The 27452-nt window shown below is 46.4% G+C and overlaps 1 protein-coding gene across 1 annotated transcript in view; it reads left to right on the forward strand.

The window, feature by feature from the left end:
- The first annotated feature begins 8811 nt into the window (after positions 1-8811).
- The window catches only part of HDAC2 (histone deacetylase 2), a 49759-nt gene continuing 31118 nt past the window's right edge, over positions 8812-27452 (forward strand). The window contains exons 1-2 of the mRNA XM_063443502.1: positions 8812-9152; positions 26025-26137. Of these exons, the coding sequence (XP_063299572.1) occupies positions 9101-9152; positions 26025-26137 (165 nt within the window). The 5' untranslated portion in view covers positions 8812-9100. The remainder of the gene's footprint in view (positions 9153-26024; positions 26138-27452) is intronic.

Here is a 27452-nt window from a genome sequence, read left to right on the forward strand (position 1 = left end):
ACATTATTGGTACATGAAAAAATAAAAGACTAACAGCTAAATAGGAAGGACGTGTGTACCGGACCGGCAGGATAGCCAATACACGGTAAAGTAATGCGGCTAGTTCATAACAGAGAGAACTCAGCCGTTGGTCCTTGCCCCTCCAGAGGAAACTGGAAGTCAGCTCGAGATCCGAAGTGCCACATGAACCGTGGTACGGGAGAGTTAGTGTAGCAGCAAATAGCGATAGCAGAGGATCATCGAGAAGCCACTGACGCGCGCGTTTCGCCCGCAGCTCATCAGAGGGGAGCCGATGTGCGGGAACTGGACCGATATTTAAAGGTAGGTGACGTGAAATCATTGGTGGAGTTCGTGAAAACGTCATACGTTATTAGCCTATCATGGTCAGGCTGAAGAGTGATGTAACTGAAAGGGATTAGAATGGAACCAATTAACCCCTTGTAGGTTTAATAATTCGGAGACTCAGATCACGGAACGAGAATACTTATAAGCCTGACGGTGAAGTAAACCCGGTAAGGTCATTACTGCAGATAGTGTGCAAGCGAGATAAAAATATAAATATAAATATATATTATTATGGCCCGTCCTGGGGATAGGTGTGATGTAGAATGGGCAATATTAAACAACTGCTATTATGCAGTAAAGGACGAGTATATTAATAGGGACTTTTGGTGGACACAACAAGTAAAAACACAGAGATAAGCAAAAAGAAACAAAGATATAATTCCTGGTAAAAACACAGAGATGCTCATATGTTGAAAGGGTCAGAAGTACCACCAGAACCATTTACAATTTCCAACGAAGGAAAAGCATCTTAAAACCAGCCGAAAAAACGGTATCCTTTCCGGATACTCAAACCACCAATCCCCCAGATTCGATCAGCAACACACCGACCGCATTTACACCTTCTCAATCAGGAGCGTCTTTTTTAGATCAGGACTGGCCCCAACCCCAGCGGGGCAAACTCAGAGACAGGAAAAGATGGGGGTACAAAATAAACAAGGAGGGATACAAAAACCAATGAACTATAACATAATGGATGACAATTTGATTATAAATCTATCTACCTTTAATCTGAAAGACAAGCACAAATCTCTGCTTAATAAAGGGTTGTCCTTTGTTCCATCCCCCACTACCAACAAATTTGACTGGGTGAAAGATACAAATCTCTTTGGACGCAAACTGGCTTTGAGTGTCACCCATAAAAGAAAAGACAACAAGTTAGCCAAATATTTGGGCCTCACCTATGAGGAATATCAAGACCTCAAAATAATGGTGTCCCTCCTTGAGGAACAAGATGACAAACAGCCTCTCACTAACTGCAAACCTCTGAACTGGTATATACCCCTAATTTTAAAGAAATATCAAGCGTGGACTTATTCGTCCAGATGACAACGAAATGTTTAGAATCACTTCCACCACCTGATAAAATTAGGGATAACTTAACCAGAGCAGAACGGGAAGCACTGTGGGAACTTACTAGTAACAAAGAACTAATTATAAAACCTTCTGATAAAGGAGGGAATATAGTGCTTATGGATCAAACAATGTACCTTGACATGTGTATGGAACACTTGAAAGATACCAATCAATACAGAGTACTTTCTCAGGATCCGACTAGCTTGTTCCTCACTGAACTAAGAACCATGTTAACCAGAGCACTGGAAATGAATATAATTACGAAGGAAGAATTTCAATTCATGATTCCTAACAACTATCCAACTATCTCAACTTTCTACTGCCTTCCGAAGGTTCACAAATGTCTCACTAATCCTCCTGGCAGACCGATCATTTCCGGTAACAATTCCCTGACAGAAAAAGTCAGCAAATTTATTGAGAAACTACTCCATCCTTTTGTCATTAATTTGGAATCACACGTACAGGACACCAAACAAGCACTGCTAATATTGGAAAACCTAGTGGTCCCACCATACACTCTACTCGCAAGTCTAGACGTTGTATCATTGTATAACAACATCCCACACGAAATAGGCCTGTGTGCTACATCCTACTTTTTACTCAAATCCAGTAAATATAATTCAGATCAAATTGAATTCATACTAGAAATTTTGGAGTTCGTCCTAACCCATAATTATTTTGTTTTTGACGGCACCTACTACTTGCAACTAGTTGGCACTGCAATGGGCACAGCTTGTGCCCCCAGCTATGCGAACCTATATCTTGGGTGGTGGGAAGAAACAACACTTAAAGATATCAGTCAGTACCATCAGTATATCCACAAATCGATTAGATACATCGACGATATCTTGTTGTTCTGGACTGGCTCTATCCCCACTTTCACTAACATGGTAAATGAGCTCAATGACAATCGAATTGGACTCAAACTGACATATGTGATCCACGAGACACAGTTGGAATTCCTAGACCTTAGGCTCCTACTCATCCTCGATGGAACAGTTGACACTGAACTTTTCAGAAAAAGTACTGCATCAAACAGTCTTTTACATTGGCAAAGTTTCCATCCGCACCGGCTTAAGGCCGGGATTCCATATGGCCAGTACCTGAGAGCAAGAAGAAATTGCTCTAGTGACGAGTCCTTCAGATCTGAGGCCAACAAACTACGAATCCGGTTTAAAAACAAAGGATATCCTAACCGGATCCTTAAAAGAGCTTTCCAAAGAGCTCTAACACAAGAAAGAAGCACCAGCCTCAGGTCTACAAGACCTACTTCCACAAACCAAATGATCAGATGCATTGGCACTTTCGATGCCAATTGGCAACCCATTAAAGACATCTTTACTCGACACTGGCCAATTTTGCAATACGACAAGGATCTTGATACCAACTTAGTTCCTTATCCAAACATCACGGCACGTAGATCAAGAAACCTTAGAGACCTATTGGTACACAGCCATTTGGAAAGAAAGACACCCACAAAAAATTGGCTGACTGCACCAATGGGGACTCACAAATGCGGCCACTGTAAGGCTTGCCAATTCATCAAAACCTCGAAAATGGTGAGATGCAGTCAAACTTCAAAAGAATTTAAAGTGAACCACTTTATTAACTGTAGCACTACCCGAGCCATCTATGTGATAACATGCTCATGTGGTACCCAATACATTGGGAAAACGTATCAGGAATTTAGGAGACGTATTCTCCAGCATGTCAATTCTGTTACCAATCTGAATTTAAGTACTCCTGTAGCGAATCATGTTCGCCACTTTCACGATGGCAATTCCAATCACTTATCCTTCCAAGCCTTAGAGAAAGTCACTTTGAACTCTAGGAAAGGGAACTTCAACTTAACCCTCCTCCAAAAAGAGTCCAAATGGGTCTATGAGTTCAGAACTCTAACCCCAGGGGGCATGAACGAAGAATTCAACTTCACCCCATTCATCCACTAGCTCGCTTGTTTCTCCACCCTTTACACATCTTGTTCCGTGTTGAGGTCATTCATGGTCTGTTCGACCTATGGAGGTGACACTCACAGGACAGGATAATACCAGTGACTACATCATCAAAAGTCTGTCCGGCATTTTCACACTGAGATTTTTTACATATCTACTACATGCCCGACTTATTCAGACATCCATCCAGCTCTAAATTGGCATATATATTTTTTTGCTATGATTGGACCCTTTCAACATATGAGCATCTCTGTGTTCTTACTTGTTGTGTCCACCAAAAGTCCCTATTAATATACTCGTCCTTTACTGCATAATAGCAGTTGTTTAATATTGCCCATTCTACATCACACCTATCCCCAGGACGGGCCATAATAATATATATTTATATTTATATTTTTATCTCGCTTGCACACTATCTGCAGTAATGACATTACCGGGTTTACTTCACCGTCAGGCTTATAAGTATTCTCGTTCCGTGATCTGAGTCTCCGAATTATTACACCTACAAGGGGTTAATTGGTTCCATTCTAATCCCTTTCAGTTACATCACTCTTCAGCCTGACCATGATAGGCTAATAACGTATGACGTTTTCACGAACTCCACCAATGATTTCACGTCACCTACCTTTAAATATCGGTCCAGTTCCCGCACATCGGCTCCCCTCTGATGAGCTGCGGGCGAAACGCGCGCGTCAGGGGCTTCTCGATGATCCTCTGCTATCGCTATTTGCTGCTACACTAACTCTCCCGTACCACGGTTCATGTGGCACTTCGGATCTCGAGCTGACTTCCAGTTTCCTCTGGAGGGGCAAGGACCAACGGCTGAGTTCTCCCTGTTATGAACTAGCCGCATTACTTTACCGTGTATTGGCTATCCTGCCGGTCCGGTACACACGTCCTTCCTATTTAGCTGTTAGTCTTTTATTTTTTCATGTACCAATAATGTTCTGTGTTGGGGTTTACTGTTGATCGTGACGATACCCCCTCATACATTTACATATAAGGCTTTTACTAGGCACCATGCAAGGCTGCCTATTACTAACTATGTTAGCATTAATACAGTGTTGATTAGGTGTTACCCTTAGCTCTGGGCAGATTAGCGATCTCCATTTAGGAGGTCTCAGCCTTTCATCATCACCTAGTCGTTAGATTGAAGCTGCACTCATGCACTATATTAGCCTATATGTTAGTATGAATAAGTATCTGTATTGCTGCCGTTATCTAGGAGGCTCTAGCATACAATCTTACTTATATTTCTCACTGGGCAAAAAATTGTTTTTGCGCAATAGATTTCTGTATTGAGGACACTGAAAACTTTTGAACAGGTCCTCTTATATTCACAGCATTGATACATTGTTGATTAGGTGTTACACTAAGCTCTGGGCAGATTAGCGATCTCCATTTCGGAGGTCTCAGCCTTTCACTATTACCTAGTCATTAAATTGAAGCTGCACTAGTGCACTATACTAGCCTATATGTCAGTGCGAATAAGTGACTGTATTGCTGCCGTCATCTAGGAGGTTCTAGCATACAATCTTACTTGCATCTCTTTATTGGGCAAATAATTGTTTTTGCGCAATAGATTTCTGTATTGAGGACACTGAAAACTTTTGAACAGGTCCTCTTTTATTCACCCTACCAGGGAAATGTTACATATACATATATTTTCTTGGATACTTTTGTGCTGTCTATAGATATGGGCTTTACCTTGAAACATCGATACATCTAATAGATAGCATTTGACAAAGTTTATTTACCTTTATGGTGGCGATTTACACATCCATTTTAAGTATAATATTAAAGGTTATGTATTAACTAATTTAGGGCACTCAACCTCCTCTCTCCTTCTCATACTACTTTGGTAGTTCCCCTAGGGTTACCCCCTTTCCTTCGAGTGCTCCTTTCAGGCTTCCAGTTCTCTCCTGTGTGTTCGTACTATTTGGACTTCCTACTGATACAGCACGTACACCCACTAATATCCTCAGCACCTTTTTTCCACACTCGGGGTACCCTTATCACCCTCCAAAACCATCGGCCCCACTTATAAACTAACCTTCTTGGGAATCGAGCTGGACTCTGGTACCTTCCGAGCCAGCCTTCCCCCCCGACAAATTGGTCCGCTTGAGAGGGGAGATAGACATGTTCCTGCGGAATGATGCATGCACCAGAATGGAACTTCAGTCCCTATTGGGGTCATTCGTATCCAGGCTTCTCTGTCTCCCCCCCCGACAAATTGGTCCGCTTGAGAGGGGAGATAGACATGTTCCTGCGGAATGATGCATGCACCAGAATGGAACTTCAGTCCCTATTGGGGTCATTCGTATCCAGGCTTCTCTGTCTGCTTCACTGTCTGTCTTGGGAATCGAGCTGGACTCTGGTACCTTCCGAGCCAGCCTTCCCCCCCGACAAATTGGTCCGCTTGAGAGGGGAGATAGACATGTTCCTGCGGAATGATGCATGCACCAGAATGGAACTTCAGTCCCTATTGGGGTCATTCGTATCCAGGCTTCTCTGTCTGCTTCACGGGGTACCATACTCCTGCCCAATTTCTTTGGACCAGAACGCCAAGTCTGACCTACTCATGTGTGGGAAGTTTTTGGCTGAGTGGAACTGTATTTCCATGTTTATCCCCCCTCTCTCCAACTCCTCACCCATCATTCACACAGATGCTGCAGCCAACACGGGTTTCGCACCTGTCTTCGGTAATCACTGGTTCAGGGGTCACTGGCTTGCTGAGATGAATGCCTTGCCAGGATTCAGAGAGACCTCAGCCCTATTTGACATTTACCCCATAGTGGCAGCCGCACACACTTGGGGTCATCTCTGGTCCGGCAAGGCAGTAAAATGCTATTCTGACAACTCGGCAGCTTGCGATATCATAAGCAAGGGGCGCTCATCCTCCCTTACAATCATGCGGCTGATTCGATTCGCAAGCTGACCTGGCTGGCAGCAACCGTCCAGTTCCACTTAGTCTGTTTTCACATCCCGGGTATCCACAACATGGCTGCTGACGCTCTGTCTCGCTCTCAATTCCAGTTATTCTTCCAGGCACTCCCTACGGCCCACCGTCAGCCATCCAAGACACCGCGGTTTCACGAACTAATCCTGGATTGAACACACTAATGCACCACACTAGGTCTCTCACACACCAAGCACTATCACCTAGCACAGCTGTCACCTACAGTAGGGCACTTACCATTTTTAATAAATTCACAGCAGATTTTGGATTACAAGGTGATTTTTCTACTCAAACTATGGTGGCTTTTGCCTCCTTCTGCCACTTACATTTAAAACTTTCTTACAATACCATTAAACTATACCTCACGAGGGTTCAGCACCACAGTCTCACTAATTTCCCTAACAACACCCCCTTTTTGTCATCATACCCCATCAAGAAAGTCTTAAAGGGTATCTTAAAGGTTTCTGTTCCATTACCACCAACAGACTACCAATTGATGGGCCTATCTTTAGATTACTCACTACACATCTACTTGATGAATCCCCATTCGATCCCAACAAAAACCTGGTGATTGTAACGGATCGACAGGCACCCCGACTGGGTACCTCCGTTGAAGGATGCTCCTAGCACTTCCTGAGGACTCCAAGCACTGCAGCAGACACCACAATCACCGAACCGGAGCAGCATACGAATGCTCTCAAGCATATGAATGCTGTAAACAGCTGAACAGGAAAAGCATACAATCAGCTTACACTCCTGGCAATCAGCATACAATCCAATTCCCCCAATAACGAGACGACACTTTGTTTTGAGGTCAAGCAGAACCTGACTGTCCTGACACAGACAGTCTCTTTTATTCCCAATCCATAACCACAGTACAGCCCACAGGGTATTACAGAACAACCAATCAATCCGTACAATACACACAGACACTCCCACACAAAATCCTCCCCTCTGCCTGTGATATGATTACTGAACACAATGGGTAATCTCATTATCACAGGCAGAGGAATACAGTTTTTACACAATATTTATAACTTCTAAAATATACATGTCACAAACATAAAACATACATTTTCATAATCAGCATGCGAGAAATAAACACATACTCAAAAATCAGGGCAATCGGTTCAGGGTTTAAAAAGTTAGATGGATGTCCTTTATTACCGACCACAAGCACATTTTCCTGCCCAAAACAGTTCCATAGATTTGGGCTGTGTGGTCGGTCTATTTCAGGCTGAAAAAATGACTAAGTCCTGTCCAAGTGACTAAGTGAGGATCACAAAATCAGAACTGTTGGAGGGGCTGCAACAAAAACAGAGTATATGAGAATGGACAAGAGCTTAGAGAAACTCAATAGCTTGCCCTTCGGAAAATCCGCTCTCAGGTCTCAAAATAGTTATTGCTCAATTGTGCCATTACAGAGAGTACCAGTTCCAAAGCATGTCAGACACTTCCCACACACAAGGGCAGTCCAGAAGCAAAGTACCGTCAAGTTCTCTCTGCACAAGAGACACAGAAACCCCGGACGATCGTATCCGTGTTCTTTGGGCCTCGTCAGCGAGGTGTAGCCAACACCTCTCCAGGCACAGTGAGCGCACACAGCCCACGTCTGGATTACCCTTTTAACTTGGGGAGAGCCAACTTAATGCTTTGCAACAAAAACAAAGACTATGAGAACTCTGAGAATGGACAAAATCTTAGAGAAACCCAATGGCTGGCCCTTCAGTAAGTCCCTGTTTAGGTCTCAAAATAGTTGTTGGAGGAGCTACACTGCTCCCTATAGGCCAACCTGCAGCTAATCCCGATTCCATACCTCCTAATGTTGAGTGGTATGCAAAAGGAATATGCACAACTTAGGCTAAAATAACCAAGCTGTGACTGTACATAAAATGGAGTGTCCCCCCTCCCCCTTCAAGTTATTGGGGTTATTCACCAAGTGGGGACTAGAGTGAATGAGTGGGCGGGGAATAATAATAAGATATTGCTGTAAATAAAGGTCTATCTCGGATTTACTAATTATATACCATACAGGGCCTTATGGAATGAAACATTGTAAATTGAGTTTTGAATTCCCTGCAAATCACTGTTTGGTAAATAAGTCCTCTTTATCACGTGACCAATATGAGGGCAGAACTAAAAGTGTAGACGGGGGGAGATCCTGCACCAGCTACTCAATTACATGCGTGTATACTGTATTCTATTAAAATGTGTCACCAAACCATTAACAATCACATGGTCCTTTATGATCACAGCGGCCTCACAAGCCGACAGGTGCCCATTAAACTCTATTCCAGTTTCAGACCCCCCCCATGCCAACGAATTGGTTTCTCCCAAACGATAGCGCGCCGTTTCCGTGCGCTCGTGTGGCTGATGTTTTGAGACTGCACTAGCCCCGCCCATTGGCGGAGACAGTCACGCCCACTCCCCGCCCTGTTACGCCTCCCTGCCTCTTTTCCCTGCCCACTGTCTGCTAGAGCCCCGCCCCTCGGCGCTTTCCGCTTTACCTTTCTGTTTGGCACTGGGACCACCCCCTGTGCTCCAAGGCCCCTCCCACACCCGGCCTCACCGTGTCTCTGTGTGTCGGTCTGTATGCGCGTTCCACCGGAGCGAGCGGGAAATTCCCGTTGATTACCGAGAGACATACTCTTCCAAATCGCGGCCTGTACCGGCTGTGTGAGCCCCGGCTGCCCGTGCACACTGGGCCAGTGTTTGGCTATTGCCCGCTCAGGCCGGCCAGTTTGCCAGTGAGTCGGTGTGTGCAGAGTCCATGGCGTACAGTCAGGGGGGCGGCAAGAAGAAGGTCTGCTACTACTATGATGGTAAGAAGGAGGCACGGCGTACCGGGGGCGTGTACCGGCCGCTTCCAGCCAGGGCCGCACTCCCTGCACTTCATGGGTTACAGTCCGGCAGGGGACACTGTGCTAGTGGAGGGACATCCAACTGAGATACGGGGGGGTTAGTCTAGCTTGGGGCTCAATGCTGGGGGGTTTGTCTAGCTCGGGGGGAGGGAGTAGTCTGGGGTTCAGTCTAGTTTTGGGCTGTAAGAGGGGTTCAGTCTAGTCTGGGGCTCTAAGAGGGGTTCAGTCTAGTCTGGGGCTCTAAGAGGGGTTCAGTCTAGTCTGGGGCTCTAAGAGGGGTTCAGTCTAGTCTGGGGCTCTAAGAGGGGTTCAGTCTAGTCTGGGGCTCTAAGAGGGGTTCAGTCTAGTCTGGGCTCTAAGAGGGGTTCAGTCTAGTCTGGGGCTCTAAGAGGGGTTCAGTCTAGTCTGGGGCTCTAAGAGGGGTTCAGTCTAGTCTGGGGCTCTAAGAGGGGTTCAGTCTAGTCTGGGGCTCTAAGAGGGGTTCAGTCTAGTCTGGGGCTCTAAGAGGGGTTCAGTCTAGTCTGGGGCTCTAAGAGGGGTTCAGTCTAGTCTGGGGCTCTAAGAGGGGTTCAGTCTAGTTTGGGGCTCTAAGAGGGGTTCAGTCTAGTTTGGGGCTCTAAGAGGGGTTCAGTCTAGTTTGGGGCTCTAAGAGGGGTTCAGTCTAGTTTGGGGCTCTAAGAGGGGTTCAGTCTAGTTTGGGGCTCTAAGAGGGGTTCAGTCTAGTTTGGGGCTCTAAGAGGGGTTCAGTCTAGTTTGGGGCTCTAAGAGGGGTTCAGTCTAGTTTGGGGCTCTAAGAGGGGTTCAGTCTAGTTTGGGGCTCTAAGAGGGGTTCAGTCTAGTTTGGGGCTCTAAGAGGGGTTCAGTCTAGTTTGGGGCTGTACGAGGGGACCAGTCTAGATTGGGGCTGTACGAGGGGTTCAGTCTAGATTGGGGCTGTACGAGGGGACCAGTCTAGATTGGGGCTGTACGAGGGGACCAGTCTAGATTGGGGCTGTACGAGGGGACCAGTCTAGCTTGGGGCTGTAAGAGGGGTTCAGTCTAGTCTGGGGCTCTAAGAGGGGTTCAGTCTAGTCTGGGGCTCTAAGAGGGGTTCAGTCTAGTCTGGGGCTCTAAGAGGGGTTCAGTCTAGTTTGGGGCTCTAAGAGGGGTTCAGTCTAGTTTGGGGCTCTAAGAGGGGTTCAGTCTAGTTTGGGGCTCTAAGAGGGGTTCAGTCTAGTTTGGGGCTCTAAGAGGGGTTCAGTCTAGTTTGGGGCTCTAAGAGGGGTTCAGTCTAGTCTGGGGCTCTAAGAGGGGTTCAGTCTAGTCTGGGGCTCTAAGAGGGGTTCAGTCTAGTCTGGGGCTCTAAGAGGGGTTCAGTCTAGTCTGGGGCTCTAAGAGGGGTTCAGTCTAGTCTGGGGCTCTAAGAGGGGTTCAGTCTAGTCTGGGGCTCTAAGAGGGGTTCAGTCTAGTCTGGGGCTCTAAGAGGGGTTCAGTCTAGTCTGGGGCTCTAAGAGGGGTTCAGTCTAGTCTGGGGCTCTAAGAGGGGTCTAGTCTGGGGCTCTAAGAGGGGTCTAGTCTGGGGCTCTAAGAGGGGTTCAGTCTAGTCTGGGGCTCTAAGAGGGGTTCAGTCTAGTCTGGGGCTCTAAGAGGGGTTCAGTCTAGTCTGGGGCTCTAAGAGGGGTTCAGTCTAGTCTGGGGCTCTAAGAGGGGTTCAGTCTAGTTTGGGGCTCTAAGAGGGGTTCAGTCTAGTTTGGGGCTCTAAGAGGGGTTCAGTCTAGTTTGGGGCTCTAAGAGGGGTTCAGTCTAGTTTGGGGCTGTACGAGGGGACCAGTCTAGATTGGGGCTGTACGAGGGGACCAGTCTAGCTTGGGGCTGTACGAGGGGACCAGTCTAGCTTGGGGCTGTACGAGGGGACCAGTCTAGCTTGGGGCTGTACGAGGGGACCAGTCTAGCTTGGGGCTGTACGAGGGGACCAGTCTAGCTTGGGGCTGTACGAGGGGACCAGTCTAGCTTGGGGCTGTACGAGGGGACCAGTCTAGCTTGGGGCTGTACGAGGGGACCAGTCTAGCTTGGGGCTGTACGAGGGGACCAGTCTAGCTTGGGGCTGTACGAGGGGACCAGTCTAGCTTGGGGCTGTACGAGGGGACCAGTCTAGCTTGGGGCTGTACGAGGGGACCAGTCTAGCTTGGGGCTGTACGAGGGGACCAGTCTAGCTTGGGGCTGTACGAGGGGACCAGTCTAGCTTGGGGCTGTACGAGGGGACCAGTCTAGCTTGGGGCTGTACGAGGGGACCAGTCTAGCTTGGGGCTGTACGAGGGGACCAGTCTAGCTTGGGGCTGTACGAGGGGACCAGTCTAGCTTGGGGCTGTACGAGGGGACCAGTCTAGCTTGGGGCTGTACGAGGGGACCAGTCTAGCTTGGGGCTGTACGAGGGGACCAGTCTAGCTTGGGGCTGTACGAGGGGACCAGTCTAGCTTGGGGCTGTACGAGGGGACCAGTCTAGCTTGGGGCTGTACGAGGGGACCAGTCTAGCTTGGGGCTGTACGAGGGGACCAGTCTAGCTTGGGGCTGTACGAGGGGACCAGTCTAGCTTGGGGCTGTACGAGGGGACCAGTCTAGCTTGGGGCTGTACGAGGGGACCAGTCTAGCTTGGGGCTGTACGAGGGGACCAGTCTAGCTTGGGGCTGTACGAGGGGACCAGTCTAGCTTGGGGCTGTACGAGGGGACCAGTCTAGCTTGGGGCTGTACGAGGGGACCAGTCTAGCTTGGGGCTGTACGAGGGGACCAGTCTAGCTTGGGGCTGTACGAGGGGACCAGTCTAGCTTGGGGCTGTACGAGGGGACCAGTCTAGCTTGGGGCTGTACGAGGGGACCAGTCTAGCTTGGGGCTGTACGAGGGGTCCAGTCTAGCTTGGGGCTGTGACCAGTCTAGCTTGGGGCTGTACGAGGGGACCAGTCTAGCTTGGGGCTGTACGAGGGGACCAGTCTAGCTTGGGGCTGTACGAGGGGACCAGTCTAGCTTGGGGCTGTACGAGGGGGCCAGTCTAGCTTGGGGCTGTACGAGGGGCCAGTCTAGCTTGGGGCTGTACGAGGGGGCCAGTCTAGCTTGGGGCTGTACGAGGGGGCCAGTCTAGCTTGGGGCTGTACGAGGGGGCCAGTCTAGCTTGGGGCTGTACGAGGGGGCCAGTCTAGCTTGGGGCTGTACGAGGGGGCCAGTCTAGCTTGGGGCTGTACGAGGGGGCCAGTCTAGCTTGGGGCTGTACGAGGGGGCCAGTCTAGCTTGGGGCTGTACGAGGGGGCCAGTCTAGCTTGGGGCTGTACGAGGGGGCCAGTCTAGCTTGGGGCTGTACGAGGGGGCCAGTCTAGCTTGGGGCTGTACGAGGGGGCCAGTCTAGCTTGGGGCTGTACGAGGGGGCCAGTCTAGCTTGGGGCTGTACGAGGGGGCCAGTCTAGCTTGGGGCTGTACGAGGGGGCCAGTCTAGCTTGGGGCTGTACGAGGGGGCCAGTCTAGCTTGGGGCTGTACGAGGGGGCCAGTCTAGCTTGGGGCTGTACGAGGGGGCCAGTCTAGCTTGGGGCTGTACGAGGGGGCCAGTCTAGCTTGGGGCTGTACGAGGGGGCCAGTCTAGCTTGGGGCTGTACGAGGGGGCCAGTCTAGCTTGGGGCTGTACGAGGGGGCCAGTCTAGCTTGGGGCTGTACGAGGGGGCCAGTCTAGCTTGGGGCTGTACGAGGGGGCCAGTCTAGCTTGGGGCTGTACGAGGGGGCCAGTCTAGCTTGGGGCTGTACGAGGGGGCCAGTCTAGCTTGGGGCTGTACGAGGGGGCCAGTCTAGCTTGGGGCTGTACGAGGGGGCCAGTCTAGCTTGGGGCTGTACGAGGGGGCCAGTCTAGCTTGGGGCTGTACGAGGGGGCCAGTCTAGCTTGGGGCTGTACGAGGGGGCCAGTCTAGCTTGGGGCTGTACGAGGGGGCCAGTCTAGCTTGGGGCTGTACGAGGGGGCCAGTCTAGCTTGGGGCTGTACGAGGGGGCCAGTCTAGCTTGGGGCTCTAAGGGGGGGCGGGACCAGTCTAGCTTGGGGCTCTAAGGGGGGGCGGGACCAGTCTAGTTTGGGGCTCTAAGGGGGTTGGTCTAGGGGCCCTGGGAGGGATCAGTCTGGCTTGGGGCTCTATGATTTTAGGGTGTGGAGTGGCAAGTCTAGCCTGGGGCACTACTGAATAGAGCTTTGGGGGGGGGGGGGGGGCTCAGTCAAGCATAGCAATATGTGCTAATGGGGAGGTCATGTACATGTCCCAGGGTCAGCTCTCCGTGTGATGGAACTTGGCGCTTTCCATGCATGTTCATGTTGTGCTTCCAGTCTCACTCTAGTCAGTGGGGCTTTTGAAAAGCTGACCTGCTCTGTGCTAAGTGGGTCAGTGTGTTTATAGGTAGGATTGCCCGATCCATCCTGTCTTACTGAACACCTATCACCACTTCTTGAGTACCATATGAAAAGTGCTGTTCTGCATTGAGCAGCCTTTACTGCATGAGAGAGATCCAAGAACATAATCTCAAAATAACTGTCTGTAAGGTAGACTTGTTTCTTTTCTGCAGCATTTGGATCTCTCATACCGAAGAAAGGGTATAACTTCTTGGATGCTCAGGTACTCTGAGTCCATGCAAAGCATTGCTGTATGCTAAAATTGCAAAGTTCTCTGCATCTAAGGAAGTGACATCTTTGCTTTCAATGGTATGTGTGCCTTAAAGCTTTGCAGTCTGCATGATGGCACTGAAAGTGAAAATGCAAGGCAAACCAAGGTACAAGAAGCGCTCCACTGATGTGTGTGTCTGGTGAATGCCTACAGTGGCTACCAACAGGCAGTTCATCGGCTGTGGCACAACAGCTGTAAATCGGTTATAATATCCTGGGTTTTGTAGTTCTGTGTCTGCTGGAGATCTGCTTCCTTGTCAACTCTGCTTGAACTATTTTAAGTCAAAGATGCTTTGAAGCAGTTAACTGTAACTCCTATTTCCAAGAAAGAATAAGACACTAAAATGCATACAATGGAATACAGACCTTTAAGTCGTATTAAACTGTGTATTTCATTAAATGCATTTTCATAGGGGCTTTAACGAGTACAGCCCCTCATAAACTGAATCTTTGGGACATGTGATCACCATTATCATCGTGATTGTCTGTAGATTACAGGGATGTTTGACCTCTTCAAATTGATTTCTCCTTTCAAATAAAATATTGGGCTCTTTTAAGATAATTAGAGAAGGATGCTGGACATCCCTTTCATAAAATTCTTATCCTATGCACAGTGTGGTAGCAACATACTTCGTTACCCCTTCTTATACCCTTTGTGTCAGTATACCCCACTCCCTCTAGCATATAAGCTAATTGAGCAGGGCCCTCAACCCCTATCCTGTGCGTCCACTTGTCTGATTGCAATGATGTGTCTGTTAGTCCACCCATTGTACAGCGCTATGGAATTTACTGGTGCTATATAAATAACAGTTTGTAACAGTGATCACCAGCACCGTAGATGTATATGAGAACCCTCCTAGGCAGAAAAGTGACCTTTTGTATGTATCAAAATCTTTCTTTTCAAATGAGAGCTTTTGCCCCTCTAGGTGGTGTGTAGGCAGATATATTAGCTGTGGAAAATGGGCTCCCCACACACAACTGGGAGTGTCAGTGCCTCTTGGGCACCTAATTGGAGAAGCACTGCTGATGAGTCTCCTCATCTGTCGTCCCTTTTTGAGTTTTTTGGTTTTAGTCCCTTTTACAAATGTTTATAAGGTTTGTAAGCAATTTATTTTTTCTTGTAACACTTTGTTTTTAGTTTAATTTCATTATACATTAAAAAAACACAAAATAAAGCAAATTTTAAATATGAAAAAATTCCACACATTCTAATTATTTCCTCAAATCAAACAGTAGTTGCACACTCTTAAAATGTAATCTAATTAATATAATTTAATAAATCGGAGTACAAACTTTAAAATTAATAAAGGAACGCAAACCTTTATTCTGATCACTATAGTGCACGATCTACAGATTTGTTTTTAGGTCTCTACTTGTTTCAAGTGAAAAAGTGTTTGTTTTTTTTACTTGCCTTTACTCCAGCAAAGAAACTCCTGCGCAGCCAGCTGCTCTACCTCCCCCATCCAGATTTATAGCCAATGGCCAATTCTTTGCTCCTCATAGGGTAGCACTGGAGTACCAAGTATGCCTTCACTTTTTTCAATTTCTTTCTATTAAATTAGGGAAGTCTCACTGTTCAGCTGAAGACCACTTGGACTTTATAGTCCATACAATGTAGAGTGTGTCATCTCTATGTATAGCATTATAAATCTTTCATGGCTAATAAAAGTTTTTCCTAGCTTGATATTTCTTTTCACCTATACATTTACATAACTCATAAAGCTGATTCATGCCTAAGCCATTTGACAAAAAAAAAAGTCTTATTTGTTGTCACAGGTGTGTTGTAAAAATGTTTGCTTACATTTTGAGAAAACTACTGTGCTAAAACTAAAGTGTTTACCACCATCACATGCCAACTTGATTAAACATGAATTCCACACAGGCCCTTTACATGCATGATCTTTTGGGACAAATGTTCATTTGGATGTAGTAGCTAAAGCTTATTGGGAAATGCATATACATATTTGCTTATACCCTCTGTTACAGTTGAGATGCTGTTTTTGTAGATGTAAAGACTATCCCCCCCCTTTTCTACATAAACTTTTTTTTTTTTTCACAGTAGTGGTTTGTGGTCTGTATGTATGTAAGATATAGCTTCCTTATTGCTAAATTGTGCTTTATTTTTGTATTTTTTTCGTGTGTGTGTATGTTTCAATGCTTGCACTCCTGTTATAAAGTATATGTCCGGTTCTTATCAACAAATTTATATAGAACACAGTATTTTTAGCTCTATAAGACGCACCTGACAATAAGACGTACCTAGTTTTTAGAGTAGGAAAACAAGAAAAAAAGTGTTCCTTATCACCCACTCTTCCCATAGTGTTCTTCTTCCCCCCTCCCCTGTCCCATAGTCTTCTTCCCCCCTCCCCTGTCCCATAGTCTTCTTCTCCCCCTCCCCTGTCCCATAGTCTTCTTCCCCCCCCTCCCCTGTCCCATAGTCTTCTTCCCCCCCCTCCCCTGTCCCATAGTCTTCTTCCCCCCCCTCCCCTGTCCCATAGTCTTCTTCCCCCCCCTCCCCTGTCCCATAGTCTTCTTCCCCCCCTCCCCTGTCCCATAGTCTTCTTCCCCCCCTCCCCTGTCCCATAGTCTTCTTCCCCCCCTCCCCTGTCCCATAGTCTTCTTCCCCCCCTCCCCTGTCCCATAGTCTTCTTCCCCCCCTCCCCTGTCCCATAGTCTTCTTCCCCCTCCCCTGTCCCATAGTCTTCTTCCCCCTGTCCCATAGTCTTCTTCCCCCTGTCCCATAGTCTTCTTCCCCCTGTCCCATAGTCTTCTTCCCCCTGTCCCATAGTCTTCTTCCCCCTGTCCCATAGTCTTCTTCCCCCTGTCCCATAGTCTTCTTCCCCCTGTCCCATAGTCTTCTTCCCCCTGTCCCATAGTCTTCTTCCCCCTGTCCCATAGTCTTCTTCCCCCTGTCCCATAGTCTTCTTCCCCCTGTCCCATAGTCTTCTTCCCCCTGTCCCATAGTCTTCTTCCCCCTGTCCCATAGTCTTCTTCCCCCTGTCCCATAGTCTTCTTCCCCCTGTCCCATAGTCTTCTTCCCCCTGTCCCATAGTCTTCTTCCCCCTGTCCCATAGTCTTCTTCCCCCCCTCCCCTGTCCCATAGTCTTCTTCTCCCCCTCCCCTGTCCCATAGTCTTCTTCTCCCCCCTCCCCTGACCCATAGTCTTCTTCTCCCCCCTCCCCTGTCCCATAGTCTTCTTCTCCCCCCTCCCCTGTCCCATAGTCTTCTTCTCCCCCCTCCCCTGTCCCATAGTCTTCTTCTCCCCCCTCCCCTGTCCCATAGTCTTCTTCTCCCCCCTCCCCTGTCCCATAGTCTTCTTCTCCCCCCTCCCCTGTCCCATAGTCTTCTTCTCCCCCCTCCCCTGTCCCATAGTCTTCTTCTCCCCCCTCCCCTGTCCCATAGTCTTCTTCTCCCCCCTCCCCTGTCCCATAGTCTTCTTCTTCCCCTCCCCTGTCCCATAGTCTTCTTCTTCCCCTCCCCTGTCCCATAGTCTTCTTCTTCCCCTCCCCTGTCCCATAGTCTTCTTCTCCCCCCTCCCCGTCCCATAGTCTTCTTCTCCCCCCTCCCCTGTCCCATAGTCTTCTCCCTGTCCCATAGTCTTCTTCTCCCCCCTCCCCTGTCCCATAGTCTTCTTCTCCCCCCTCCCCTGTCCCATAGTCTTCTTCTCCCCCTCCCCTGTCCCATAGTCTTCTTCTCCCCCCTCCCCTGTCCCATAGTCTTCTTCTCCCCCCTCCCCTGTCCCATAGTCTTCTTCTCCCCCCTCCCCTGTCCCATAGTCTTCTTCTCCCCCTCCCCTGTCCCATAGTCTTCTTCTCCCCCTCCCCTGTCCCATAGTCTTCTTCACCCCCTCCCCTGTCCCATAGTCTTCTTCTCCCCCCTCCCCTGTCCCATAGTCTTCTTCTCCCCCCTCCCCTGTCCCATAGTCTTCTTTCCCCCCCTCCCCTGTCCCATAGTCTTCTTTCCCCTTCTCCCCTGTCCCATAGTCTTCTTTCCCCTTCTCCCCTGTCCCATAGTGTTCTTCCCCCCCTCCCCTGTCCCATAGTGTTCTTCCCCCCCTCCCCTGTCCCATAGTGTTCTTCCCCCCCTCCCCTGTCCCATAGTGTTCTTTCCCCCCTCCCCTGTCCCATAGTGTTCTCCCCCCTCCCCTGTCCCATAGTGTTCTTCCCCCCCTCCCCTGTCCCATAGTGTTCTTCCCCCCCCTCCCCTGTCCCATAGTGTTCTTCCCCCCCCTCCCCTGTCCCATAGTGTTCTTCCCCCCCTCCCCTGTCCCATAGTGTTCTCCCCCCCTCCCCTGTCCCATAGTGTTCTCCCCCCCTCCCCTGTCCCATAGTGTTCTCCCCCCCTCCCCTGTCCCATAGTGTTCTCCCCCCCTCCCCTGTCCCATAGTGTTCTCCCCCCCCTCCCCTGTCCCATAGTGTTCTCCCCCCCCTCCCCTGTCCCATAGTGTTCTCCCCCCCTCCCCTGTCCCATAGTGTTCTTCCCCCCTCCCCTGTCCCATAGTGTTCTTCCCCCCCTCCCCTGTCCCATAGTGTTCTTCCCCCCCTCCCCTGTCCCATAGTGTTCTTCCCCCCCCCTCCCCTGTCCCATAGTGTTCTTCCCCCCCCCTGTCCCATAGTGTTCTTCCCCCCCCCCTCCCCTGTCCCATAGTGTTCTTCCCCCCCTCCCCTGTCCCATAGTGTTCTTCCCCCCCTCCCCTGTCCCATAGTGTTCTTCCCCCCCCTCCCCTGTCCCATAGTGTTCTTCCCCCCCCCTCCCCTGTCCCATAGTGTTCTTCCCCCCCCTCCCCTGTCCCATAGTGTTCTTCCCCCCCCTCCCCTGTCCCATAGTGTTCTTCCCCCCCCTCCCCTGTCCCATAGTGTTCTTCCCCCCCTCCCCTGTCTCATAGTGTTCTTCTCCCCTGTCCCATAGTGTTCTTCCCCCCCCTCCCCTGTCCCATAGTGTTCTCCCCCCCCTCCCCTGTCCCATAGTGTTCTCCCCCCCTCCCCTGTCCCATAGTGTTCTCCCCCCCCTCCCCTGTCCCATAGTGTTCTTCCCCCCCCCTCCCCTGTCCTATAGTGTTCTTCCCCCCCCTCCCCTGTCCCATAGTGTTCTCCCCCCCCCCTCCCCTGTCCCATAGTGTTCTTCCCCCCCCTCCCCTGTCCCATAGTGTTCTTCCCCCCTCCCCTGTCCCATAGTTCTGAGAGTCTCTAGGGAGAAGGTGCAACCTTCATTATTGTAGTTGGGCTACCACTAATAGACCACGACCGGGTAGAATGATAGAAAATTAATAACGAGATTGAGGTAGGGAGGAACACATGTGGTAAGGACTGTGGGTAATAACCTCTGACTGTGATGCAGTAGAGGTATTAAGTGCCGCTTTCTCTAGATATCAGTACCGAACATACCTTGCAGGATCCTATATGATATATGTATGGGGCTTGTGATGAAGTCCTGACTAAGAGGAAAAAAGAGGCATGGCATATAGGTATTATATACACACCAGATGGAACTATGCTACGTATCAAGATTGATGCATATGACAAATATAGTACATAGGGCAAACTATATGGACATGAGACCAAAATTGTACATAGAGCAAAACAATAGGAGACTGATAGGAGAACTACTGTTATGTAAACTGTAACGGTTAGGCAATAACCGCAGTGTGTTAAAACCATACGCATAAGGAATACATTTGTATCATTTTAGTCTTTATAAGAAATACCAGATAGAAAATATCATGTTCAATCTGGTGATTAATATGTATATCAAATATATGATCCGGACAGAGGTACAGGGAGTACGAATGTAACTCCTGTCATCACTAGTCGATCAATGGCACAGCATAATACAAGACAAATGTAAAATATTTATATACAAAAAAATTATGCACAATGAGGTACACAGGTCAAACAGAATGCACAAACAATTGCCAGAGAGATTAGCCCGCTCAATCTGTTATTGTATAATTTGTATGTATCTAAAGATCAGATATCAAGCACAGGGTATATAGTATTAATACCAGTCTTATTGAGTTGATCATAAGAAAATATATATATATATATATATGTGTGTGTGTGTTAATACATTGATAAACACAAATACACACACCAGTCAAGCCACAAGACTCGCTTTTCCCACAGAAATCTCACTTTTACAGTGCTCTCACTCCTGCAAGGGATTCTGGGTAGGCGTATGCAGTTGAGCGAGCTCGCGCTCTATCTATCTGTCTATAAAAAAATCCAAAGTAATCCTGCACTCACGCTTAAAGTATCCCAAAAAATCCGGGTGCTAGCACGCTATGGCTAGTGTTATACACTGCGTGCAGAATTATTAGGCAAATGAGTATTTTGACCACATCATCCTCTTTATGCATGTTGTCTTACTCCAAGCTGTATAGGCTTGAAAGCCTACTACCAATTAAGCATATTAGGTGATGTGCATCTCTGTAATGAGAAGGGGTGTGGTCTAATGACATCAACACCCTATATCAGGTGTGCATAATTATTAGGCAACCTCCTTTCCTTTGGCAAAATGGGTCAAAAGAAGGACTTGACAGGCTCAGAAAAGTCAAAAATAGTGAGATATCTTGCAGAGGGATGCAGCACTCTTAAAATTGCAAAGCTTCTGAAGCGTGATCATCGAACAATCAAGCGTTTCATTCAAAATAGTCAACAGGGTCGCAAGAAGCGTGTGGAGAAACCAAGGCGCAAAATAACTGCCCATGAACTGAGAAAAGTCAAGCGTGCAGCTGCCAAGATGCCACTTGCCACCAGTTTGGCCATATTTCAGAGCTGCAACATCACTGGAGTGCCCAAAAGCACAAGGTGTGCAATACTCAGAGACTTGGCCAAGGTAAGAGAGGCTGAAAGACGACCACCACTGAACAAGACACACCAGCTGAAACGTCAAGACTGGGCCAAGAAATATCTCAAGACTGATTTTTCTAAGGTTTTATGGACTGATGAAATGAGAGTGAGTCTTGATGGGCCAGATGGATGGATTGGTAAAGTGCAGAGAGCTCCAGTCCGACTCAGACGCCAGCAAGGTGGAGGTGGAGTACTGGTTTGGGCTGGTATCATCAAAGATGAGCTTGTGGGGCCTTTTCGGGTTGAGGATGGAGTCAAGCTCAACTCCCAGTCCTACTGCCAGTTTCTGGAAGACACCTTCTTCAAGCAGTGGTACAGGAAGAAGTCTGCATCCTTCAAGAAAAACATGATTTTCATGCAGGACAATGCTCCATCACACGCGTCCAAGTACTCCACAGCGTGGCTGGCAAGAAAGGGTATAAAAGAAGAAAATCTAATGACATGGCCTCCTTGTTCACCTGATCTGAACCCCATTGAGAACCTGTGGTCCATCATCAAATGTGAGATTTACAAGGAGGGAAAACAGTACACCTCTCTGAACAGTGTCTGGGAGGCTGTGGTTGCTGCTGCACGCAATGTTGATGGTGAACAGATCAAAACACTGACAGAATCCATGGATGGCAGGCTTTTGAGTGTCCTTGCAAAGAAAGGTGGCTATATTGGTCACTGATTTGTTTTTGTTATGTTTTTGAATGTCAGAAATGTATATTTGTGAATGTTGAGATGTTATATTGGTTTCACTGGTAAAAAATAAATAATTGAAATGGGTATATATTTGTTTTTTGTTAAGTTGCCTAATAATTATGCACAGTAATAGTCACCTGCACACACAGATATCCCCCTAAAATAGCTATAACTAAAAACAAACTAAAAACTACTTCCAAAAATATTCAGCTTTGATATTAATGAGTTTTTTGGGTTCATTGAGAACATGGTTGTTGTTCAATAATAAAATTAATCCTCAAAAATACAACTTGCCTAATAATTCTGCACTCCCTGTATATCCATCCAAAAAGGCAGGAGCACTCACTTGTTAAAAATCCAAATTTTATTGTAACATCTTTAAAAAAAACAATCAACGTTTCAGTCCTGCACAGAGGACTTTCATCAGGATCAAGGATGATTCTCATCTTTGATCCTGATGAAAGTCCTCTGTGCAGGACTGAAACGTTGATCGTTTTTTAAAGATGTTACAATAAAATTTGGATTTTTAACAAGTGAGTGCTCCTGCCTTTTTGGATGGATATATATATATATTTATTGTGTGTATAATAAAACTTTGATCAAATGAATTAGTGTTCATAGTAAGGACTCAATTGATTACTTTTACAATATATTTAGAATACTTTTGTTTGAATTTTAAAATAAATACGTAACTTTTATTTATTCATTGTGCCAAACAGTTACTGTTACGGTAACTTAGAATGTGGGGGGTCATCTTTACAAAATGTGTGCCTATCAACACTCAGATGGCGCTGCTTCTTTGCTGAAGCTATAAAACCTTAATCAGTTTGTGTGTGTAGTTTCTATATATTCATTAAAAAAATAAACATGCTGGATATCTACAGCTTCTATATTTGTGTGCCAAGTGAGAATTTCGGTTTCTGTTTCTTTGTCTTTTTGTAGCTTTTGAGAGATTGGTGAGAGGCCCTACAAGGGTTGATTTGTGGTTCGAGTTCAGTATTCTGACTTTGTAATCGACACATAGATATTTGGACGTTTCAACACTGCTTAAATGTTTGTAAGCTACACTAGTGACATAAACATTGTAGTTAAAATAACTGTTGTTTTAAACTTTGGTGTAAAAGTAATGTGTTTGACACTGGTATTCACTTTTTCTATATTCTGAAGTGTACATTGGAGAATGAGATGAGAAAAAGAGAAAACAATATAAAAAATAAAAAACACACACCTTATCATAGATCAGTCACCGTATCCAAGTATGTCACCAGTTAGGTAACATACTTGGATACGGTGACTGATCTATGATAAGGTGTGTGTTTTTTATTTTTTATATTGTTTTCTCTTTTTCTCACATTGTCATTAGGTTCATAATTATTTTTTCCCGGTGGTCTGGAATAGAGCTGTTGTAGACTTTAAATGCTGGAATTATCTCACTATAACAAACTTTGGAGGAACCCTCCATAACCATTACAGTGTGCCAGCAGTGCCTGAAGCTCTCTCATTGTAAGAAGTCAAGACATTTTTAGGTCATTTTAGGTCAGCTTGACTTCTGGGGTCTGTCGGGTACCATTTCCTGTCTCTTCCCTTCTGATACTGACAGCCTGCAGTCAGGGCCGGCTTTAGGTGCCCTGTGAGAAAAATCTTCACAGTGCTCTACTCTGGCTACACCCCCTCCTGGGCCACCCCCTCCCATTAATACTTTTTACCATTTAAAACCTCATTATTACCTTTCAATTAATTAAATAATTCTACATCCAACATGTCCATCACCTATTCTAAAAAAAAAAGGTTTTTAAAGCCCGAGATCTAAGTTTAACTTCAGTGACAATACGTACTATAGAAAAGGCTATATCGGAGGGTCTGTGGTTGTGTGCAGGGCGAGACAGGGAATAAAATGCTATACAAGACCTATAATGCATTGCATTAGCATAGTGCGCAGATATACATTTGGAAGAAAATGACTAAATATAACTTTTGTTCCTTTAAAAAAAAAAAAAAAAAAAAAAATTTAAACACACAAGAAACTTCAGCTTGCTGAAGTGCTCTGTGTGAGAAGAGTATGTTCGTTTTTTTTTTTTTTTTATAAAAGTGCAGATTTCAATAGAAAGTGGGACTTTTCCCATCTGTCAGTAAGACAGCCAGGAGTTTTTTCTTCTGAGTAGTTTAGCTTCCTGGAGCTAGGCACAAGTGGCAGACTTGCCAAAGCACACATGCCCTGCAAAGACTTCTAACTGAGCTGCAGCTAGTGAGAAGTTTGTGACTTGACAACTGGGAGCAGACTCTGGTCATTCTCTGTCACAGACAAGAAAGTTTATGCAGGGAAAGAGGGGACTTGTAGTGCCTACAGATGGCAAATATTCAGCTGGATAATTTTTATCTAAAAAAAAATATACAAAATTAAACACATTTGTTTTGAGAATATATTTACTATATTGATCTTTTAATGTTAGCCCTGAGTGGCCAATAATATATATATGTATATTATATGTACACAATACATGTGTAACTATGCATACACTCCCCGAAACATACATTAAATGAACACAATAGCAATGGGAAAACTGTATTCCTAATCCTAGAGTGTCCCTCTCCCTTGCTCAATATAGGTGTCCATCCCATTTGCAGTTAAAATTGGATACTAATAAAGATTTAGCCATCTTTTTCCAGCGCCTCCCACAATGTCATGGAGGAGACACTGCCTACCCTGCCCAGTCCTATTCTCCTAAAGGAGAAGTGAGCATTGTGCACGCATTAAAACCTTCCCATAGGAAAGCTTTGAATCAGTGCTTTCCCATGGGTCTCCCAGATTACATGACAAGTTTTACTCAGTCAGTGATGCCGAAGTATCTCTAGTCACTAGTGGCTCTCATACTGACAGCCACTAGAGGTGGAATTAACCCTGCAATTTAAACAGTACCGTTTCTCAAATACACAGGGCCACTGCAAGACACAATAGTGTTTTTTTTTTTTTTTAAACTTTTCTTTTTACTTTATCCTTTAAAAGGTAAGAAAAAAAACTATATATACCAATGGTCTATAGAAAAGGGTGGACACCAACACATATTCACTCTCACTGACACACACAATGACACATACATAGAATCAGTCAGATGCACTCACACCCACAAACACACAGGCTGACTCAGGCACTCACTGATATACACTAAGTGAGCACTCAATAACACACTCACTGCCACGGGCACTAATGAACACACACGTGCACAAGCATTCACTAACACACATTAACACAAGACCTCACTGATACACACATTGACGTAGGCATTCACTATGACAAGCACACACTGACATACAACAGTTTAAAAATGCATATTTCTACTATGTGGTTTACATTACATTAGTTTGGCAGTTCCTGCAGGGCTATAAATGATGGGTGGAGCCTGGCAGCCCTGACAGAGATGGGGAAATACCAGAGATATATCAGATCGGAGTACTGACCTCCTGCAGCCAATGGCTCCATCCTCCCTGCCATGTTTCCAGCTTTGAGACCGTATTTGCTGGTGATCCGGCACGGTGTCAGACAGCAGCAAGGGAAGAAAGGCAGGGCTTTGCTGACACTCCTAGAGGGGAATCTATAGGCAGCACAGGGGCCATGAAAGAGGCTACTGCTGTAAAATGGAGGCAAGGAACTGGCAGCCAAGGACAGTAGAAACCTGCTTACTGAATGTGTAAGCACAGAGGGCTGTCTGATTTGAGAGTGAGTGTCTGCTCCCTTACTGATTCCTCCTCCTTAGCTCTGCCGCCACTCACAGCCCCTTTTAAAACTACTGACTAAACTATTGACTACTGCTTCAGCCTGGCTACTCCCCCACAGCGCTCCTCCATATTAACCTGAGTGCCACAGAGGGAGCAAAAGAAGTGTCTAGTGTCAGCTGATGCTCTCAGCCAATGAGCCAGCCGTGCATTGAAGGACTTGGCTTGGACAGCTAAATTAAGTGGGTTAGGGCAGGGCTTGACAAAGCCATGGCGACTAGGCATTTTGTCCGGGCTCCTGGGTGTTTCTCAGTCCATTAAGGTCCCGACGTGATCGGCCGATTGAGATAGGAGACATCAAGGGAGCTGTTGTCTTTTTGCTCTGCTGTGATGCCTTGAGCCTGAATAAGACGTCACTCCTGATCTGGCATCACTAAACTGCGATGAGCAGAACAGCTCCACTGGACTCCAGAAAAGGTTCCACTCCAGCTCTCCCAAATGTAGGGTGGCTGGGTGGACAAATTAAAATGAAACAAATGGTGTATGTGTGTCAAAACAGTGTTTAGTTGTTTTTTGTACCCCTTTAGTACTATAATGACTATTCATATGGATGATCTGAACAGTGGAGTACATATATCAAAGATCCTAAAATACTCACCCCAAATGAGCAATGGAGCCCTGCATCCGAAGGGTGGTTAATAAAATAAAAAATGTACCACATCAAACTGGTGGAATTGCCTGCTACAGTTGTCCAGAGGTGTATTGTTTAATATCCTCATTAACAATCATATTCCTTTTAGCTTATAGCTTCTTTTAATAGTGTTTATATTAGACAAATAATACATTTAACTGCACCATTTTAATGTACACCTTTTTTCAACAATATTGTTTTTTTTTTAAATTAACTTAATGGATGCCATCATTTGCAGGTGATATCGGAAATTACTACTATGGACAAGGGCATCCTATGAAACCTCACAGGATTCGGATGACCCACAATTTATTGCTAAATTATGGACTTTACAGGAAAATGGAAATTTATGTAAGTAAATATTTTACTACTCTTTGCTACATTGTAAATGTCTGTCATGACTAGTTAACAAAACATCTGCCTCTTAGAATGTCACACTTTTGTTCACTTTTTTATTTTTTTTTATATAACCCTCTTAAGGCCCACGGGCGTGCTGTCATCCTCAAGGAGATGTGCCTAAACCCCTAGCCATCCACGTGTCTGCCGCCATTCCCCTGCTGCAGATTGCGCTGAAGGGACCTGCCTGGCAACTCAGGCAGTCACCCTGTGGCCAGTCTTGGCGATTTGCAGCACATGATCACTTTTACAATGTCTCAGCAAATGATTTGTAACATAGGCTGAGACATTGTATATTTCCCTTTCTAATCCTCACTTAGATCTGAGGTATAGGAGGCAGAGTGATCTTTGAAAGAAAAAAAAAAGTTTTGAAGCAAAAAAAGCCTTTTATTTATTATTTTCCTCAGTGCTGATCACTGTATTTAGTACCTTGTTACCATTTCTGTTTTTTGTTTGTTTGTTTGTTTTTTACCCTTTTTGTCAATTGCAGCAGTTTAAAAAAAAATCTTCCCTGCTGCTTTATCACTGTCCTTTATCTCTGCTGTACAGTGCTGTATCTGTGATCAGTGTGATGAGAGGGTTATCTGATCAGGCTGATATTATTTGGGGGGGCGGGGGGTGGTGGTTAAAAAAACAAAACTCCTTTTTAGTACTGGTTTGCAGCTGTTTAAACTGCAGTCAGTAATTGTATTAAAATTTTTGAGTTTGGTGTTTGAGTTCTTGTGGGTGGGTGTGGGGAGTGGAAGTGGGTAGTGTGTGGTAGGCAATAAAGTAAATTACTCACTTAGTTATTGCGCAAGAAAGTAAATTAATCCTCATAGAATGGCACGCTTCTACACACTAAGACTGATAGTGATGCTATAGCAGTGACACTATCACACCTGCCGGCATTGAGCTTCTGAGTGAGCCCTCAAGTGATGGTGCCCCACCACCATCTATGTGTGGACCCTCACGACGCCCAGAGGAAAATTAGCTGCCCCCAGAAATACCCCTGTTCACTGCTACACCTGGCATCACATCACAGTAACAGCCAATTAACTACTTTGAGCTCTTTATGTTGATGACAGACTTGAGCAAACAAACTTGTTTACCTGCCAGTACCTTTCTGCAACTTCGGGGTCATAGTGTAATAGTAACCCTAGTAATGGATATTGTCAAAAAGCCCAGTATTGGGTGCTACTGGATAAAGAGCCACATCCTGCTTACTAGGGATCGATTGATTATCGGTCTGGCCGATGTTATCGGTCGATATTCTGAATTTTCTGCAATA

The sequence above is a fragment of the Pelobates fuscus genome, chromosome 2 (genome assembly GCF_036172605.1).
Source record: "Pelobates fuscus isolate aPelFus1 chromosome 2, aPelFus1.pri, whole genome shotgun sequence".
In the NCBI taxonomy this organism is placed as follows: Eukaryota; Metazoa; Chordata; class Amphibia; order Anura; family Pelobatidae; genus Pelobates; species Pelobates fuscus.